This window comes from Salvelinus fontinalis, chromosome 11 (genome assembly GCF_029448725.1).
Source record: "Salvelinus fontinalis isolate EN_2023a chromosome 11, ASM2944872v1, whole genome shotgun sequence".
In the NCBI taxonomy this organism is placed as follows: domain Eukaryota; kingdom Metazoa; phylum Chordata; class Actinopteri; order Salmoniformes; family Salmonidae; genus Salvelinus; species Salvelinus fontinalis.
In genome coordinates this window covers 56,556,477-56,575,323 of record NC_074675.1, presented here as the reverse complement: position 1 = coordinate 56,575,323, position 18,847 = coordinate 56,556,477, and the positions used below count along the sequence as shown (strand labels likewise).

General features: G+C 45.1%; 1 protein-coding gene across 1 annotated transcript in view; it reads right to left on the bottom strand.

Annotated features, from left to right (window-relative positions):
* LOC129865976 (toll-like receptor 2) overlaps positions 1-18,847 on the bottom strand; it is a 48,024-nt gene that overhangs the window by 27,326 nt on the left and 1,851 nt on the right. Inside the window, exon 2 of the mRNA XM_055939101.1 lies at positions 13,240-13,543. Within this exon, the coding sequence (XP_055795076.1) occupies positions 13,240-13,542 (303 nt within the window). The 5' untranslated portion in view covers position 13,543. The remainder of the gene's footprint in view (positions 1-13,239; positions 13,544-18,847) is intronic.

Below are 18,847 nucleotides of genomic sequence, written 5' to 3'. Positions count from 1 at the left end.
CTAGTGGATCAGAGGTCACCTCATGGAGAAAGGCTAGAGAGCTCTAGTGGATCAGAGGTCACCTCATGGAGAAGGACTAGAGAGCTCTAGTGGATCAGAGGTCACCTCATGGAGAAGGACTAGAGAGCTCTAGTGGATCAGAGGTCACCTCATTGAGAAAGGCTAGAGAGCTCTAGTGGATCAGAGGTCACCTCATGGAGATGGACTAGAGAGATCTAGTGGATCAGAGGTCACCTCGTGGAGATGGACTAGAGTGATCTAGTGGATCAGAGGTCACCTCATGGAGAAGGGCTAGAGAGCTCTAGTGGATCAGAGGTCACCTCGTGGAGATGGACTAGAGAGATCTAGTGGATCAGAGGTCACCTCGTGGAGAAGGGCTAGAGAGCTCTAGTGGATCAGAGGTCACCTCATGGAGAAGGGCTAGAGAGCTCTAGTGGATCAGAGGTCACCTCATGGAGAAGGGCTAGAGAGCTCTAGTGGATCAGAGGTCACCTCATGGAGAAGGGCTAGAGAGATCTAGTGGATCAGAGGTCACCTCGTGGAGAAGGGCTAGAGAGATCTAGTGGATCAGAGGTCACCTCGTGGAGAAGGGCTAGAGAGCTCTAGTGGATCAGAGGTCACCTCATGGAGAAGGACTAGAGAGCTCTAGTGGATCAGAGGTCACCTCATGGAGAAGGGCTAGAGAGCTCTAGTGGATCAGAGGTCACCTCATGGAGAAGGACTAGAGAGCTCTAGTGGATCAGAGGTCACCTCATGGAGAAGGGCTAGAGAGCTCTAGTGGATCAGAGCCAAATGTTTAGAGAGTTTGGACACCTTTTAGAATGTTGAATATGGTTCTAATTCTAGACAGTTACATAGCATTATTTAAATATTCACATTGTTATGTTAATGGGGTTCTAACATGGCTGTTATAGAATGTTGTAGTGTCATGCTAATGGGGATCTAACATGGCTGTTATAGAATGTTGTAGTGTCATGTTAATGGGGTTCTAACATGGCTGTTATAGAATGTTGTAGTGTTATGTTAATGGGGTTCTAACATGGCTGTTATAGAATGTTGTAGTGTCATGTTAATGGGGTTCTAACATGGCTGTTATAGAATGTTGTAGTGTCATGTTAATGGGGTTCTAACATGGCTGTTATAGAATGTTGTAGTGTCATGTTAAAGGGGTTCTAACATGGCTGTTATAGAATGTTGTAGTGTCATGTTAATGGGGTTCTAACATGGCTGTTATAGAATGTTGTAGTGTCATGTTAATGGGGTTCTAACATGGCTGTTATAGAATGTTGTAGTGTCATGTTAATGGGGTTCTAACATGGCTGTTATAGAATGTTGTAGTGTCATGTTAATGGGGTTCTAACATGGCTGTTATAGAATGTTGTAGTGTCATGTTAATGGGGTTCTAACATGGCTGTTATAGAATGTCTCATAATTCAGACACCTCAACGGCCCAACTCTCTAAATACATAGCTCTGCTATGGATGAATACATGTAATTAGGCTGTTTGAGTTGGTCTGAATCCTAAACAACTTGCCTACATATTGTTTGGAAGTACAGCAGTCCAACATAGCTGCTATAGTAAGTCAACACACTGTGTCCTGGTAAACCTTGGTAGAGCATGGGTGAAGCTAAGCTGTGTGGAACTCATGTGAATTTATTTTTTTGTTTGTTTCAGACCTGCCAAGTTCTTACTTAAAAAGTTGTTTGTGTTTAATTGGCCTTGGACCAAAGGGTGCTCGCTATATAACCGGATGTCCCGAAAGAGACTTGCAACTAGATGTCTACAAAAAGTCCACTCCAGATAACATCAGCAATGTCTGTCAATCATTATTAACAATGACTCTTGGAAATCAGACTACAGGGACAGTCCCGGTGGACTAACATTGTTGTGGGTAGCATATTAGAGTCTCCACGTGAAAACTGGGCAGAGTCTGAGGAGAATGTCAGAAAAAAATTATCCCAGAAAAGCTGCAGGTGGATCATAGGAAGATTGAGTTGGAGCCACGCCCACAGGTCTGGAAACCTTTAACCCAGGCCGGGTGACAGCAGCAGGCCGATAGTGATGAAGTTCCTAAGGTTTAAGGACAAAATGTCTCTTCTGTTCTTTGAGAGAGCCAATAACTTGAGAGGAACCAACCTTTTTCCTCAACCAGGACTTCTCTGAAGCTGTGCGCCAGAGACAGAAAGAACCTACCCCAGCTAGGAAAGGGAGAAATAACCTACCCCAGCTAGGAAAGGGAGAAATAACCTACCCCAGCTAGGAAAGCGGCCAGAGAGCATGGGAACATTGCTTACATCTGCTACGACAGGCTCATTGTCCAGCCTTCCTCCCAAAAGCCTGGGAGGAATGAGAGAGCCAAGCTTCAGGATCAGTAGCTTCAGCCCAACATAACACAACTAAGTGCGGTGCCAGGACAACAACAACCTCTCTCTCAACGTCAGGAAGTCAAAGGAGCTGATCGTGGACGACAGGAAACAGAGGGCCGAACACGCCCCCATCCACAGCAACATGGCTGTAGTGGAGCAGATTGACAGCTTCAAGTTCCAAGATTTGGCATGGGCCCTCAGATTCTCAAAATATTCTACTGCTGCACCACTGAAAACATCTGGCTACCTCCCTGCTTGGTATGGCAACTGCTTGGCATCTGACCGCAAGGTGCTACAGAGGGTAGTGCGTATGGCCCAGTACACCAATACTGGGCCTGAGCTCCCTGGCATCCAAGACTTCTATACTGGGCGGTGTCAGAGGAAGGCCCTAAAAATTGTCAAAGACTCCAGCCACCCTAGTCATAGACTGTCCTCTCTGCACAGCCAGCGGTACCAATGAACCAAGTCTGGAACCAGCAGGACCCTGAACAGCTTCTACCCCCAAGACATAAGACTGATAAATACCTAGTTAAATAGTTAACCAATAGCTACCCGGACTATCTGCATTCACCCTTTCTGCACTGACTCTTTTGACTCATCACACACTGCTACTGTTAATTATCTTTCCTGTTGCCTAGTCACTTTAACCCTACCTGTTTGTACATACAGTGCCTTTGGAAAGTATTCAGAGCCCTTGACTTTTTCCACATTTTGTTACGTTACAGCCTATCGTAGCTGAATCAGAATTAGTTAGGTAACATAGATAAATAAGATGTTTTATTTACTTTCGTAATATGCTTATGTGAGATACTTGTCAGTTAGAATGTCTACTGTCGGCAGTTGCATTTTTTCTTTCTTCTCTCGGGAAAAGTCACTTGTGTCCCAGAGAGGGGAGAGATCAGGCTTGTCTTTAACATGTCTGGTAATAGGCAGAATATCAGAAAGGGAGAAGTCAGGCTTGAACATTGTCTTCATATGTGAATGTATCTGTTAAACCATGTGAAGGGCTCCACCATGTCTGTACGCCAGTCACTCCCTCCTTTTCCCATTGGGGGGAAGAGTATGGCAGTGTCTGGAACCATTGTATGTCCTCTCTGATGTCGCACTTATCTTTCATAGTATATGACCTAGAGGCTCACTCCCCTCCGTGAGCTTGTCCAGGAGGGGGTGTATTTGAGATGGGCGTATCTAGAATTGACAATTGATTTATGCCATTGGATGAGGTAATGTTTTGGTACTATGAAGTACCAAGAACGAGATTAGAACCTCGTCTTAGAGAGCAAACTGAATGATAATTTATAGCTAATGCTATCTGGCTATGGGATACTCCTCTCTCAAGTAAAAGGCCCTTTGTGAAGCTTCTGAGATCTGTGGTTCATCATGTGAGTTGAGAAGGGTGTATCTTGGCTATAAAAGATACTAAGTATTCTTTTGTAAGCACTCTCAGAGAATTAATTTATAGACACTGAATTGATCTGAGAGTCAAAAGGGCTATGGTGAAGCTCATATAATTAAAGATGGACTTTAAAATATAACTCTGACTTGTGTGTGGTTTGTAAACTCTCCTCTTTTAGTAATACAGAAAATTACCACGACAAGCCTTATTCTAAAATGTATTAAAACGTTTTTTTCCCCCACATCAATCTAAACACAATACCCCATAATGACATCACAATACCCCATAATGGCATCACAATACCCCATAATGACATCACAATACCCCATAATGACATCACAATACCCCATAATGACAAAGCAAAAACAGGTTTTTAGACATTTTTGCAGAATATTTTGTACCGAAGCCACTCCTGCGTTGTCTTGGCTCTGTGTTTAGGGTCGTTGTCCTGTTTGAATGTGAACCTTCGCCCCAGTCAGGTCCTGTGCGCTCTGGAGCAGGTTTACATCAAGGATCTCTCTGTACTTTGCTCTGTTAATCTTTGACTTGATACTGACTAGTTTCCGAGTTCCTGCCGCTGAAAAACATCCCCACAGCATGCTTTACCGTAGGGATGGTGACAGGTTTCCTCCAGATGTGACGCTTGTAATTCAGGCCAAAGAGTTCAATCTTGGTTTCATCAGATCAGAGAATCTTGTTCCGCATGGTCTGAAATTCTTTAGGTGCATTTTGGCAAACTCCAAGCGGGCTGTCATGTGCCTTTTACTGAGGAGTGGCTTCCGTCTGGCCACTCTACCATGAAGGCCTGATTGGTGGAGTGCTGCAGAGATGCTTGTCCTTCTGGAAGGTTCTCCCATCTCCACAGAGGAACTCTGGAGCTCTGTCAAAGTGACCATCGGGTTCTTGGTCACCTCCCTGACCAAGGCCCTTCTCCCCCGATTGCTTAGTTTGACCGGGCAGCCAGCTCTAGGAAGAGTCTTGGTGTTCCAAACTTGTTCCATTTAAGAATGATGGAGGCCACTTTGTTCTTGGGGACCTTCAATGATGGCTGTAACGTAAAATGTGGAAAAAGTCAAGGGGTCTGAATACTTTCCGAAGGCACTGTATCTACCTCAACCACCTCATACCCCTACACATCAAGTTGTTACTGGTACCCTATGTACTGTATATGACCAAGTTATTACCGGGTACCCAGTGTATGTAGTCAAGTTATTACCTGGTACCCAGTGTATACAGCCAAGTTATTACCTGGTACCCAGTGTATACAGCCAAGTTATTACCTGGTACCCAGTGTATACATCCAAGTTATTACCTGGTACCCAGTGTATACATCCAAGTTATTACCTGGTACCCAGTGTATACAGCCAAGTTATTGCCAGGTACTCTGTGTATATAGCCAAGTTATTACCTGGTACCCAGTGTATACAGCCAAGTTATTGCCAGGTACTCTGTGTATACAGCCAAGTTATTACCTGGTACCCAGTGTATACAGCCAAGTTATTACCTGGTACCCAATGTATACAGCCAAGTTATTACCTGGTACCCTGTGTATACAGCCAAGTTATTACCTGGTACTCTGTGTATACAGCCAAGTTATTACTTGGTACTCCATGTATACAGCCAGGTTATCATTTCTCATTGTGTATTTATAAATACTTTTATTATTAAGTGTTTTACTTTTCTATAATGTATCTATTATCTTTCTCTCTGCGTTGTTGGGAAGGGATCCGTAAGTAATCATTTCACTGTTAGTCTACACCTGTTGTTAACGAAGCATGTGACAAATACAATTTGATTGATTGATTATCTGGGTGACCTGAACATTGACTGGTTAGCAACTGGTTGTCCTCACATGAGGAACCTTCTATCTGTGACCAATGGCTGTAACATGACCCAGGTTATCACGCAACCAACTAAGAGTGGACACCAATAGTGTTGGATCTGTGACGTCCACTTGTATTGATCACATCCAATAGTGTTGGATCTGTGACGTCCACTTGTATTGATCACATCCAATAGTGTTGGATCTGTGACGTCCACTTGTATTGATCACATCCAATAGTGTTGGATCTGTGACGTCCACTTGTATTGATCACATCCAATAGTGTTGGATCTGTGACGTCCACTTGTATTGATCACATCCAATAGTGTTGGATCTGTGACGTCCACTTGTATTGATCACATCCAATAGTGTTGTATCTGTGACGTCCACTTGCATTGATCACATCCAATAGTGTTGGATCTGTGACGTCCACTTGTATTGATCACATCCAATAGCGTTGGATCTGTGACGTCCACTTGTATTGATCACATCCAATAGTGTTGGATCTGTGACGTCCACTTGTATTGATCACATCCAATAGCGTTGGATCTGTGACGTCCACTTGTATTGATCACATCCAATAGTGTTGGATCTGTGACGTCCACTTGTATTGATCACATCGTCATCACGTTACAGAGCTTTGCTTCCGAAGCTCTATCAATTCCCATTGGCTGTAGTGACCATAACAATGGGGAAATAACAAGGAAACCCAAAGTGCCTCAGGTTGGGTCTAAAGTAACTCATAAGAGGTCGTACAACATATTTTCTCTGTTGGTTTGATGTGTATCAGGAAATGAACCCTGATGCAGCACTGGAAGTAGTTTCCAATTATTTATGCCAATTGTAATTAAATTAAATTAAAAAATCTTATAATGAAAGAGAAGCATTTCTGTTTTGAATTTGGTCAACTAGTGTTGGAGAGGTGGGAAACTATTGTTATCTATCAATAATGATGAGCCACCAGGTATAGACAACCTAGATGGTACACTATTGAGAATGGTAGCAGACTGTATTACCACCAGGTATAGACAACCTAGATGGTGAACTATTGAGAATGGTAGCAGACTGTATTACCACCAGGTATAGACAACCTAGATGGTAAACTATAGAGAATGGTAGACTGTATTACTACCAGGTATAGACAACCTAGATGGGACACTATAGAGAATGGTAGCAGACTGTATTGGCACCCCTATTTGTCAGATCCTTAACCAAAGCCTAAAGGAGGGTGTGTCCACAGTAAGGCAGCTAAAGAAATTCCACTACCTAAAGCACCCTTTTCTGGCACTATCAGCCAACCAATCCGTTTGCTACCTGTTCTTAGTCAACTCACGGAGAGAATTGTGTTTCAACAAATACAAATGCTACTTTTTAAATACTGACTTTCAGTATGCATATAGAGAAGGGCACTCAACTTGTACTGCACTGACTCCGATGACTGATGAATGTTTAAAAGAAATGGATAAGATGATAGTTGGAGTTGTATTGTTAAATTTCAGTGCAGCCTTTGATGTTATCGATCATAAATTCTTATTGAAAACATTCATTTGCTATGGCTTCACATCACCTGCCATCACATGATTGGAGAGTTACTTAACCAATAGAACCCAGAGAGTGTTCTTCGGTGGAAGATTGTCTAACATCAGATATGTACAGTGTGGTGTTCCTCAGGGCAGTTGCCTTGGGCCGTTACTCTTCTCTATATTTTCAGATGATTTCCCACTTTCCCACATTCCAAGCATCTGCCTCTAACCCTAGGAAGCTCTTTGCCACCTTCTCCTCCCTCCTGAATCCTCCTCCCCCTCCCCCCCCTCCTCCCTCTCTGCAGACGACTTCGTCAACCATTTTGAAAAGAAGGTCGACGACATCCGATCCTCGTTTGCTAAGTCAAACGACACCGCTGGTTCTGCTCACACTGCCCAACCCTGTGCTTTGACCTCTTTCTCCCCTCTCTCTCCAGATGAAATCTCGCGTCTTGTGACGGCCGGCCGCCCAACAACCTGCCCGCTTGACCCTATCCCCTCCTCTCTTCTCCAGACCATTTCCGGAGACCTTCTACCTTACCTCACCTCGCTCATCAACTCATCCCTGACCGCTGGCTACGTCCCTTCCGTCTTCAAGAGAGCGAGAGTTGCACCCCTTCTGAAAAAACCTACACTCGATCCCTCCGATGTCAACAACTACAGACCAGTATCCCTTCTTTCTTTTCTCTCCAAAACTCTTGAACGTGCCGTCCTTGGCCAGCTCTCCTGCTATCTCTCTCAGAATGACCTTCTTGATCCAAATCAGTCAGGTTTCAAGACTAGTCACTCAACTGAGACTGCTCTTCTCTGTATCACGGAGGCGCTCCGCACTGCTAAAGCTAACTCTCTCTCCTCTGCTCTCATCCTTCTAGACCTATCGGCTGCCTTCGATACTGTGAACCATCAGATCCTCCTCTCCACCCTCTCCGAGTTGGGCATCTCCGGCGCGGCCCACGCTTGGATTGCGTCCTACCTGACAGGTCGCTCCTACCAGGTGGCGTGGCGAGAATCTGTCTCCTCACCACGCGCTCTCACCACTGGTGTCCCCCAGGGCTCTGTTCTAGGCCCTCTCCTATTCTCGCTATACACCAAGTCACTTGGCTCTGTCATAACCTCACATGGTCTCTCCTATCATTGCTATGCAGACGACACATAATTAATCTTCTCCTTTCCCCCTTCTGATGACCAGGTGGCGAATCGCATCTCTGCATGTCTGGCAGACATATCAGTGTGGATGACGGATCACCACCTCAAGCTGAACCTCGGCAAGACGGAGCTGCTCTTCCTCCCGGGGAAGGACTGTCCGCTCCATGATCTCGCCATCACGGTTGACAACTCCATTGTGTCCTCCTCCCAGAGCGCTAAGAACCTTGGCGTGATCCTGGACAACACCCTGTCGTTCTCCACCAACATCAAGGCGGTGGCCCGTTCCTGTAGGTTCATGCTCTACAACATCCGCAGAGTACGACCCTGCCTCACACAGGAAGCGGCGCAGGTCCTAATCCAGGCACTTGTCATCTCCCGTCTGGATTACTGCAACTCGCTGTTGGCTGGGCTCCCTGCCTGTGCCATTAAACCCCTACAACTCATCCAGAACGCCGCAGCCCGTCTGGTGTTCAACCTTCCCAAGTTCTCTCACGTCACCCCGCTCCTCCGCTCTCTCCACTGGCTTCCAGTTGAAGCTCGCATCCGCTACAAGACCATGGTGCTTGCCTACGGAGCTGTGAGGGGAACGGCACCTCAGTACCTTCAGGCTCTGATCAGGCCCTACACCCAAACAAGGGCACTGCGTTCATCCACCTCTGGCCTGCTCGCCTCCCTACCACTGAGGAAGTACAGTTCCCGCTCAGCCCAGTCAAAACTGTTCGCTGCTCTGGCACCCCAATGGTGGAACAAACTCCCTCACGACGCCAGGACAGCGGAGTCAATCACCACCTTCCGTAGACACCTGAAACCCCACCTCTTCAAGGAATACCTAGGATAAAGCAATCCTTCTGCCCCCCCCCCCCCCCCTTAAAATGATCTAGATGCACTATTGTAAAGTGGCTGTTCCACTGGATGTCATAAGGTGAATGCACCAATTTGTAAGTCGCTCTGGATAAGAGCGTCTGCTAAATGACTTAAATGTAATGTAATGTAATGTAATGTCTTAAACAAAGCTAAAATTCCTATGTATGTGGATGATTCTCCACTTTACATGTCAGCTCCCAAAGCCAGTGAGCTTACTGAAATTCTAAATAAGGAGTTACAGTCAGTATCAGAACGGGTGATCGATAATAAACTGGTCTTAAATACAGCTAAAACTAAAAGTATGGTATTTGGTTAAAAACATTATTTAAGACCTTAACCTCAAATGGAGTTGTACGTGAAGGTTGTGACCATTGAGCTAGTTGAGGAAGCTAAACTCCTAGGAGTAACATTGAATGGTCTGTGATGTTTGTGATGTCTGTGAGTATAACAGAACTCATATGGCAGGCAAAAACCTGAGAAAAAAATCCAACCAGGAAGTGGGAAATCTGAGGTTTGTAGTGTTTCAACTCTTTTCCTATCCAAGATACAGTGGAAATGGGGTCATATTGCACTTCCTATGGCTTCCACTAGTTGTCAACAGTCTTTAGAACCTTGTTTCAGGCTTCTACTGTGAAGGAGGAGCGAATAAGAGCTGTTTGACTAAGGGTTCTGGCAGAATGCCATGAGCTAAGTCTCGTGCACGGCCGTGAGAGCGAGCTCTGTTCCTTTTCATTTCCAAAGACAAAGGAATTGTCCGGTTGGAATATTATTGAAGATTTATGATAAAAACATCCTAAAGATTGATTCTATACATCGTTTGACATGTTTCTACGAACTGTAATAGAACTTTTTAGACTTTCCGTCTGGACTAAGTGCCTGCGCCTCATGAATTTGGATTTGTGAACTAAAAGCGCGAACAAAAAGGAGGTATTTGGACATAAATGATGGACTTTATCGAACAAAACAAACATTTATTGTGGAACTGGGATTCCTGGGAGTGCATTCTGATGAAGATCATCAAAGGTAAGTGAATATTTATAATGCTATTTCGTACTTCTGTTGACTCCACAACATGGCGGGTATCTGTATGGCTTGTTTTGGTGTCTGAGCGCTGTACTCAGATTATTGCATGGTGTGCTTTTTCCGTAAAGCTTTTTTGAAATCTGACACGGCGGTTGCATTAAGGAGAAGTATATCTTTAATTCCATGCATAAAACTTGTATTTTCATCAACATTTATGAAGAGTATTTCTGTAAATTGATGTGGCTCTCTGCAAAATCACATGATGTTTGTTTGAGACAATGCATTTCTGACCATAACGCGCAAATGTAAACTGGGATTTTTGGATATAAATATGAACCTTATCGAACAAAACTTACATGCATTGTTTAACATGAAGTCCTACGAGTGCCATCTGATGAAAATCATCAAAGGTTAGTGATTAATTTTCTCTCTATTTCTGCTTTTTGTGACTCCTCTCTTTGGCTGGTAAAATGGTTGTGGTTTTCTGTGACTTGGCGCTGACCTAACATAATCGCATGGTATGCTTTCGTCGTAAAGCCTTTTTGAAATCGGACACTGTGGTGGGATGAACAACAAGTTTATCTTTAAAATGGTGTATAATACTTGTATGTTTGAGGAATTTTAATTATGAGATTTCTGTTGTTTGAATTTGGCGTCCTGCACTTCACTGGTTGTTGTCAAGTCGATCCCGTTAACGGGATTGCAGCCGTAAGAAGTTTAACGGCACATACAGAACTAACATCAACAACATGCCGGTCTTTCCTGGTTGAGGGTTGAAGAGAGATTAACTGTTTCTCTTCTAGTTTTTATGAGAAAATTACTGTGACAAAAATTCCATATTGTCTGCATAATCAAATAACATTCAGCTCAGACACCCAGACATACACCACAAGACATGTCACCAGGGGTCTCTTCAGACACCCCATACATACCCCACAAGACATGCCACCAGGGGTCTCTTCAGACACCCCATACATACCCCACAAGACATGTCACCAGGGGTCTCTTCAGACACCCCATACATACCCCACAAGACATGTCACCAGGGGTCTCTTCAGACACCCCATACATACCCCACAAGACATGTCACCAGGGGTCTCTTCAGACACCCCATACATACCTCACAAGACATGTCACCAGGGGTCTCTTCAGACACCCCATACATACCCCACAAGACATGTCACCAGGGGTCTCTTCAGACACCCCATACATACCCCACTAGACATGTCACCAGGGGTCTCTTCAGACACCCCATACATACCCCACAAGACATGTCACCAGGGGTCTCTTCAGACACCCCATACATACCCCACGAGACATGTCACCAGGGGTCTCTTCAGACACCCCATACATACCTCACAAGACATGTCACCAGGGGTCTCTTCAGACACCCCATACATACCTCACAAGACATGTCACCAGGGGTCTCTTCAGACACCCCATACATACCTCACAAGACATGTCACCAGGGGTCTCTTCAGACACCCCATACATACCCCACAAGACATGTCACCAGGGGTCTCTTCAGACACCCATACATACCCCACAAGACATGTCACCAGGGGTCTCTTCAGACACCCCATACATACCCCACAAGACATGTCACCAGGGGTCTCTTCAGACACCCCATACATACCCCACAAGACATGTCACCAGGGGTCTCTTCAGACACCCCATACATACCCCACAAGACATGTCACCAGGGGTCTCTTCAGACACCCCATACATACCCCACAAAACATGCCACCAGGGGTCTCTTCAGACACCCCATACATACCCCACTAGACATGTCACCAGGGGTCTCTTCAGACACCCCATACATACCCCACAAGACATGCCACCAGGGGTCTCTTCAGACACCCCATACATACCCCACGAGACATGTCACCAGGGGTCTCTTCAGACACCCCATACATACCTCACAAGACATGTCACCAGGGGTCTCTTCAGACACCCCATACATACCTCACAAGACATGTCACCAGGGGTCTCTTCAGACACCCCATACATACCTCACAAGACATGTCACCAGGGGTCTCTTCAGACACCCCATACATACCCCACAAGACATGTCACCAGGGGTCTCTTCAGACACCCATACATACCCCACAAGACATGTCACCAGGGGTCTCTTCAGACACCCCATACATACCCCACAAGACATGTCACCAGGGGTCTCTTCAGACACCCCATACATACCCCACAAGACATGTCACCAGGGGTCTCTTCAGACACCCCATACATACCCCACAAGACATGTCACCAGGGGTCTCTTCAGACACCCCATACATACCCCACAAAACATGCCACCAGGGGTCTCTTCAGACACCCCATACATACCCCACTAGACATGTCACCAGGGGTCTCTTCAGACACCCCATACATACCCCACAAGACATGCCACCAGGGGTCTCTTCAGACACCCCATACATACCCCACAAGACATGCCACCAGGGGTCTCTTCAGACACCCCATACATACCTCACAAGACATGTCACCAGGGGTCTCTTCACAGTCCAAAACAAATTCATGGCAATGCACAGTTTTATACAGAGCCATGATTGCATGGAACTCCCTTCCATCTCAAGTTACTCAAGCCAACAACAAAATCACATTTAAAAAAACAAATTTAAAAAACAACTCATGGAACAGCAGGGATTGTGACACACACAAACACACAGCACAGACACACTCTGACACACACATTGCCTTCCTTGTATTTTAGTGTACCAGTGTTTTGTTCATTGTCATGTTTTGTGTTTTTTGTGGAACCCCAGGAAGAGTAGCTGCTGCTTCTGCAAAAGTTAATGGGGATCCAAATAAACAAATAACTCGATGTTCCCTCTATATAACTCTATGTTTTACCTGCAGGAGGAGTACCCTTTATATAACTCTATGGGTTACCTGCAGGAGGAGTACCCTCTATATAACTCTATGGATTACATGCAGGAGGAGTACACTCTATATAACTCTATGGGTTACATGCAGGAGGAGTACACTCTATATAACTCTATGGGTACATGCAGGAGAAATACCCTCTATATAACTCTATGGGTTACATGCAGAAGGTGTTCCCTCTATATAACTCTATGGCTTACCTGCAGAAGGTGGAAGGCCCATTCGTGGATACTCTGGATCCTGTTGCTACGGAGATCAAGGGTTCGTAACCACGTGTACTCTCTCAGATCGTCCTCAGCAACCGTGGTGATGTCGTTGAAGGAGAGGTCGAGGTTTACGACCTCGGTGACGGTTACCGTGGGAACGTGTCGGTAGTTCCGGGAGGAGCAGTTGCAGAAGAGACGCTCGTCACATTGATCACACGTTGACCTCTTCTCGACCTCTGGGGTTGAACTTTGACCCTGAGAGAAGAAGAGGAGGACCAGCACGACCAGAGACCCCATTCTGAAAAAGAAAGGATAGAGAGAAAAAGACAGGAAGAGAGTGACAAAAAGAGAGAGACTGAAAGAGAAAAATGAAGAAAAAGAGATTGTGTAAGGTAGAAGATGTCTGTACTTTCACTCTGACATGACCAACTATGTGGATGAGGATCTATACTCATAAGTAGGAGAGACATTTCAACATAAACTTATTTTTTAAATCAAAATGTGTGTTTTTTTGGAAGAAATGTATTCTGGAACATGCAAACTTTCATGTGTCTTAATAAACAAACGTGTATGCCATCTGTAAATACGAATACAATTGTTAAATTACGAGCCCAGTTGGTTTAGCCACAGAGAAAGAAAAGCAACCTTCCCTCTAGCCATGATTGGCTGAGGTAATGAGTGGGCTGGACATGCCAAGAAAATGAGTTCGGATTGGTCTGCCATATAGCATGCTTCTGTCTATCATATGAGCTGGTCAGTATGTGTCGATAATCCTGTCGAACGCAGCTTTTTTGAAAGATATCCCATTATAGAATATACCACGTAGTAGAATATATCACGTAGTAGAACATATCACATAGTAGAATATAACACGTAGTAGAATATATCACGTAGTAGAACATATCACATAGTAGAATATATCACGTAGTAGAATATATCACGTAGTAGAACATATCACATAGTAGAATATATCACGTAGTAGAATATATCAAGTAGTAGAATATATCACATAGTAGAATATATCACGTAGTAGAATATATCACGTAGTAGAATATATCACGTAGTAGAATATACCACGTAGTAGAATGTATCACGTAGTAGAATGTATCACGTAGTAGAATGTATCACGTAGTAGAATATACCACGTAGTAGAATATATCACGTAGTAGAATATACCACGAAGTAGAATATATCACGTAGTAGAATATACCACGTAGAAGAATATATCACGTAGTAGAATATATCACGTAGAAGAATATATCACGCAATATAACCCTGTTACCAGCAGACAGGAAGGTATGATCACTCTGACATGTTACCATGGTAGCCCTGTTACCAGCAGACAGGAAGGTATGACCACGCTGACATGTTACCATGGTAGCCCCATTACCACCAGACAGGAAGGTAGGACCACTCTGACATGTTACCATGGTAGCCCTGTTACCAGCAGACAGGAAGGTATGACCACTCTGACATGCTACCATGGTAGCCCTGTTACCAGCAGACAGGAAGGTATGACCACTCTGACATGTTACCATGGTAGCCCTGTTACCAGCAGACAGGAAGGTACGACCACTCTGACATGTTACCATGGTAGCCCCGTTACCACCAGACAGGAAGGTATGACCACTCTGAAATGTTACCATGGTAGCCCCATTACCAGCAGACAGGAAGGTATGACCACTCTGAAATGTTACCATGGTAACCCTGTTACCAGCAGACAGGAAGGTATGACCACTCTGACATGTTACCATGGTAGCCCCGTTACCACCAGACAGGAAGGTATGACCACTCTGACATGTTACCATGGTAGCCCCAATACCAGCAGACAGGAAGGTATGACCACTCTGACATGTTACCATGGTAGCCCCATTACCAGCAGACAGGAAGGTAGGACCACTCTGACATGTTACCATGGTAGCCCCATTACCAGCAGACAGGAAGGTAGGACCACTCTGACATGTTACCATGGTAGCCCCATTACCAGCAGACAGGAAGGTATGACCACTCTGACATGTTACCATGGTAGCCCCATTACCAGCAGACAGGAAGGTAGGACCACTCTGACATGTTACCATGGTAGCCCCATTACCACCAGACAGGAAGGTATGACCACTCTGACATGTTACCATGGTAGCCCCGTTACCAGCAGACAGGAAGGTATGACCACTCTGAAATGTTACCATGGTAGCCCTGTTACCAGCAGACAGGAAGGTATGACCACTCTGACATGTTACCATGGTAGCCCCATTACCAGCAGACAGGAAGGTATGACCACTCTGAAATGTTACCATGGTAGCCCCATTACCACCAGACAGGAAGGTAGGACCACTCTGACATGTTACCATGGTAGCCCCATTACCACCAGACAGGAAGGTATGACCACTCTGACATGTTACCATGGTAGCCCCATTACCACCAGACAGGAAGGTATGACCACTCTGACATGTTACCATGGTAGCCCCATTACCACCAGACAGGAAGGTATGACCACGCTGACATGTTACCATGGTAGCCCCATTACCACCAGACAGGAAGGTATGACCACTCTGAAATGTTACCATGGTAGCCCTGTTACCAGCAGACAGGAAGGTATGACCACTCTGACATGTTACCATGGTAGCCCCATTACCACCAGACAGGAAGGTATGACCACTCTGAAATGTTACCATGGTAGCCCTGTTACCAGCAGACAGGAAGGTATGACCACTCTGACATGTTACCATGATAGCCCCATTACCAGCAGACAGGAAGGTATGACCACTCTGACATGTTACCATGATAGCCCCATTACCACCAGACAGGAAGGTATGACCACTCTGAAATGTTACCATGGTAGCCCTGTTACCAGCAGACAGGAAGGTATGACCACTCTGAAATGTTACCATGGTAGCCCCATTACCACCAGACAGGAAGGTATGACCACTCTGAAATGTTACCATGGTAGCCCCATTACCAGCAGACAGGAAGGTATGACCACTCTGACATGTTACCATGGTAGCCCCATCACCACCAGACAGGAAGGTATGACCACTCTGAAATGTTACCATGGTAGCCCCATTACCACCAGACAGGAAGGTATGACCACTCTGAAATGTTACCATGGTAGCCCCATTACCACCAGACAGGAAGGTATGACCACTCTGAAATGTTACCATGGTAGCCCCATTACCACCAGACAGGAAGGTAGGACCACTCTGACATGTTACCATGGTAGCCCCATTACCACCAGACAGGAAGGTATGACCACTCTGACATGTTACCATGGTAGCCCCGTTACCACCAGACAGGAAGGTATGACCACTCTGACATGTTACTATGGTAACCCCGTTACCACCAGACAGGAAGGTATGACCACTCTGAAATGTTACCATGGTAGCCCCATTACCACCAGACAGGAAGGTAGGACCACTCTGACATGTTACTATGGTAACCCCGTTACCACCAGACAGGAAGGTATGACCGCTCTGACATGTTACCATGGTAACCCCGTTACCACCAGACAGGAAGGTATGACCGCTCTGACATGTTACCATGGTAACCCCGTTACCACCAGACAGGAAGGTATGACCACTCTGACATGTTACTATGGTAACCCCATTACCACCAGACAGGAAGGTATGACCACTCTGACATGTTACCATGGTAGCCCCATTACCACCAGACAGGAAGGTATGACCACTCTGACATGTTACCATGGTAACCCCGTTACCAGCAGACAGGAAGGTATGACCGCTCTGACATGTTAATACATGTGAAAGTTATCAAAACACTTAGTTAAGAATATCTACATTTATTCAGCAATTGCATTCTTCTCATATGACTCTGAAGACTACTGACCAATTAAACACTTCCTCCGGCATCTCGTCCTACCTCTGTCTGTAGTTATTGAACTCAACCTGCACGAGGTTTGTTTGTTGTGATTTGTGGGAGGAAACAGTTGCAGGCAAGGCTCTGACAGATGGGCGTGTCTTGGTGGTGGCAAGGACACACCCAAGAAAACACCCTCCATCAAACCACACCCCCAAGCCGACTCCCGTTTGGCTTCTGTCATGGCCGCCAGCATTTCTCGAGGAGGAAGACAAAAAGACGAGGCCGAATCAGCAGTGCGGTTCCCCTTTAAGAGCTGCAAGGCCGATGCTCCAGTGTGAATGATAGATGTTGAAAGAGCTGGTTAGCCATCCCTCTAAGTTTGTCAGTACAAATCCTTTTTATTTTGTGTCCTTCCTATTTGGGTTGCTCAACATTTATTTTCACTTCCTAATCTAAGTTGGGTTTTTTGTTTTAGTTTGTTATCAGGCAAAATTTAGCGGCTGTTCATGGGGGGTGTTTAAGACCCTAATCGAGGGTACCCAGCCAGTACCCAGTAAGTAGTCACCCACTTTCTGAACCCATTTTTTTAAAAACCCACCTGTTTTGTTCTGGTTGTCAGTGGCTCATTTTGTTAGTTCCCTTTTCTGTTGAGCGACGATTGTTGGTTGGTTGGTTACGTAACAACACACGTAGTTAAAACAGATAATATAGTTTTGAACAGAAAATAGATTTGTGGACATCTGAGGAAGCAGTGTGGTTAAGATGCGTAAACAGCTTTTCAATCCAAAACATTAGTTCGGTAACACTTTATTTGGATAGTCCATCTGTAGATGCTCTGCAGACTATCAGTATCCTAACCCTAGTCCATCTGTAGATGCTCTGCAGACTATCAGTACCCTAACCCTAGTCCATCTGTAGATGCTCTGCAGACTATCAGTACCCTAACCCTAGTCCATCTGTAGATGCTCTACAGACTATCAGTACCCTAACCCTAGTCCATCTGTAGATGCTCTACAGACTATCAGTACCCTAACCCTAGTCCATCTGTAGATGCTCTACAGACTATCAGTACCCTAACCCTAGTCCATCTGTAGATGCTCTACAGACTATCAGTACCCTAACCCTAGTCCATCTGTAGATGCTCTACAGACTATCAGTACCCTAACCCTAACCCTAGTCCATCTGTAGATGCTCTGCAGACTATCAGTATCCTAACCCTAGTCCATCTGTAGATGCTCTACAGACTATCAGTGACATTTCAACTATCTACTACCTCTAACTCTAACCTTAACCCTTAACCCTTAACCTTAACCTTAACCCTTAACCCTAACCTTAACCCTAACCTTAACCCTTATCCTAACCCTTAACTTAACCCTTAACCCAACCCTAACCTTAACCTTAACTCTTATCCTAACCCTTAACTTAACCCTTAACCCAACCCTAACCCTAACCTTAACCTTAACCCTTAACCCAACCCTAACCTTAGCAAGTAGTTGCTTATCAACAGAGTTTGTTGATAGTATGACCATCTGTAGATCATAGATGGACTATCCAAATAACGTGTGACCCGTTTCAGGAAGCTAGGTGTATGTCGCATGTAACTACGTCACAGGAGAGGCATTTGAACGTAAAATTAAACATTTGTATTGAAATGCGTTTTTGGGCTTAAATGCCTTCTGGAACGTTCATGTACCTTATATGTCATCTGTTAATACAAACACAATTGTTAAAAAATGATCCTAGTTGATTTAGCCACGGAAAAAGGAAGGAACCTTCCCGCTAGCCATGA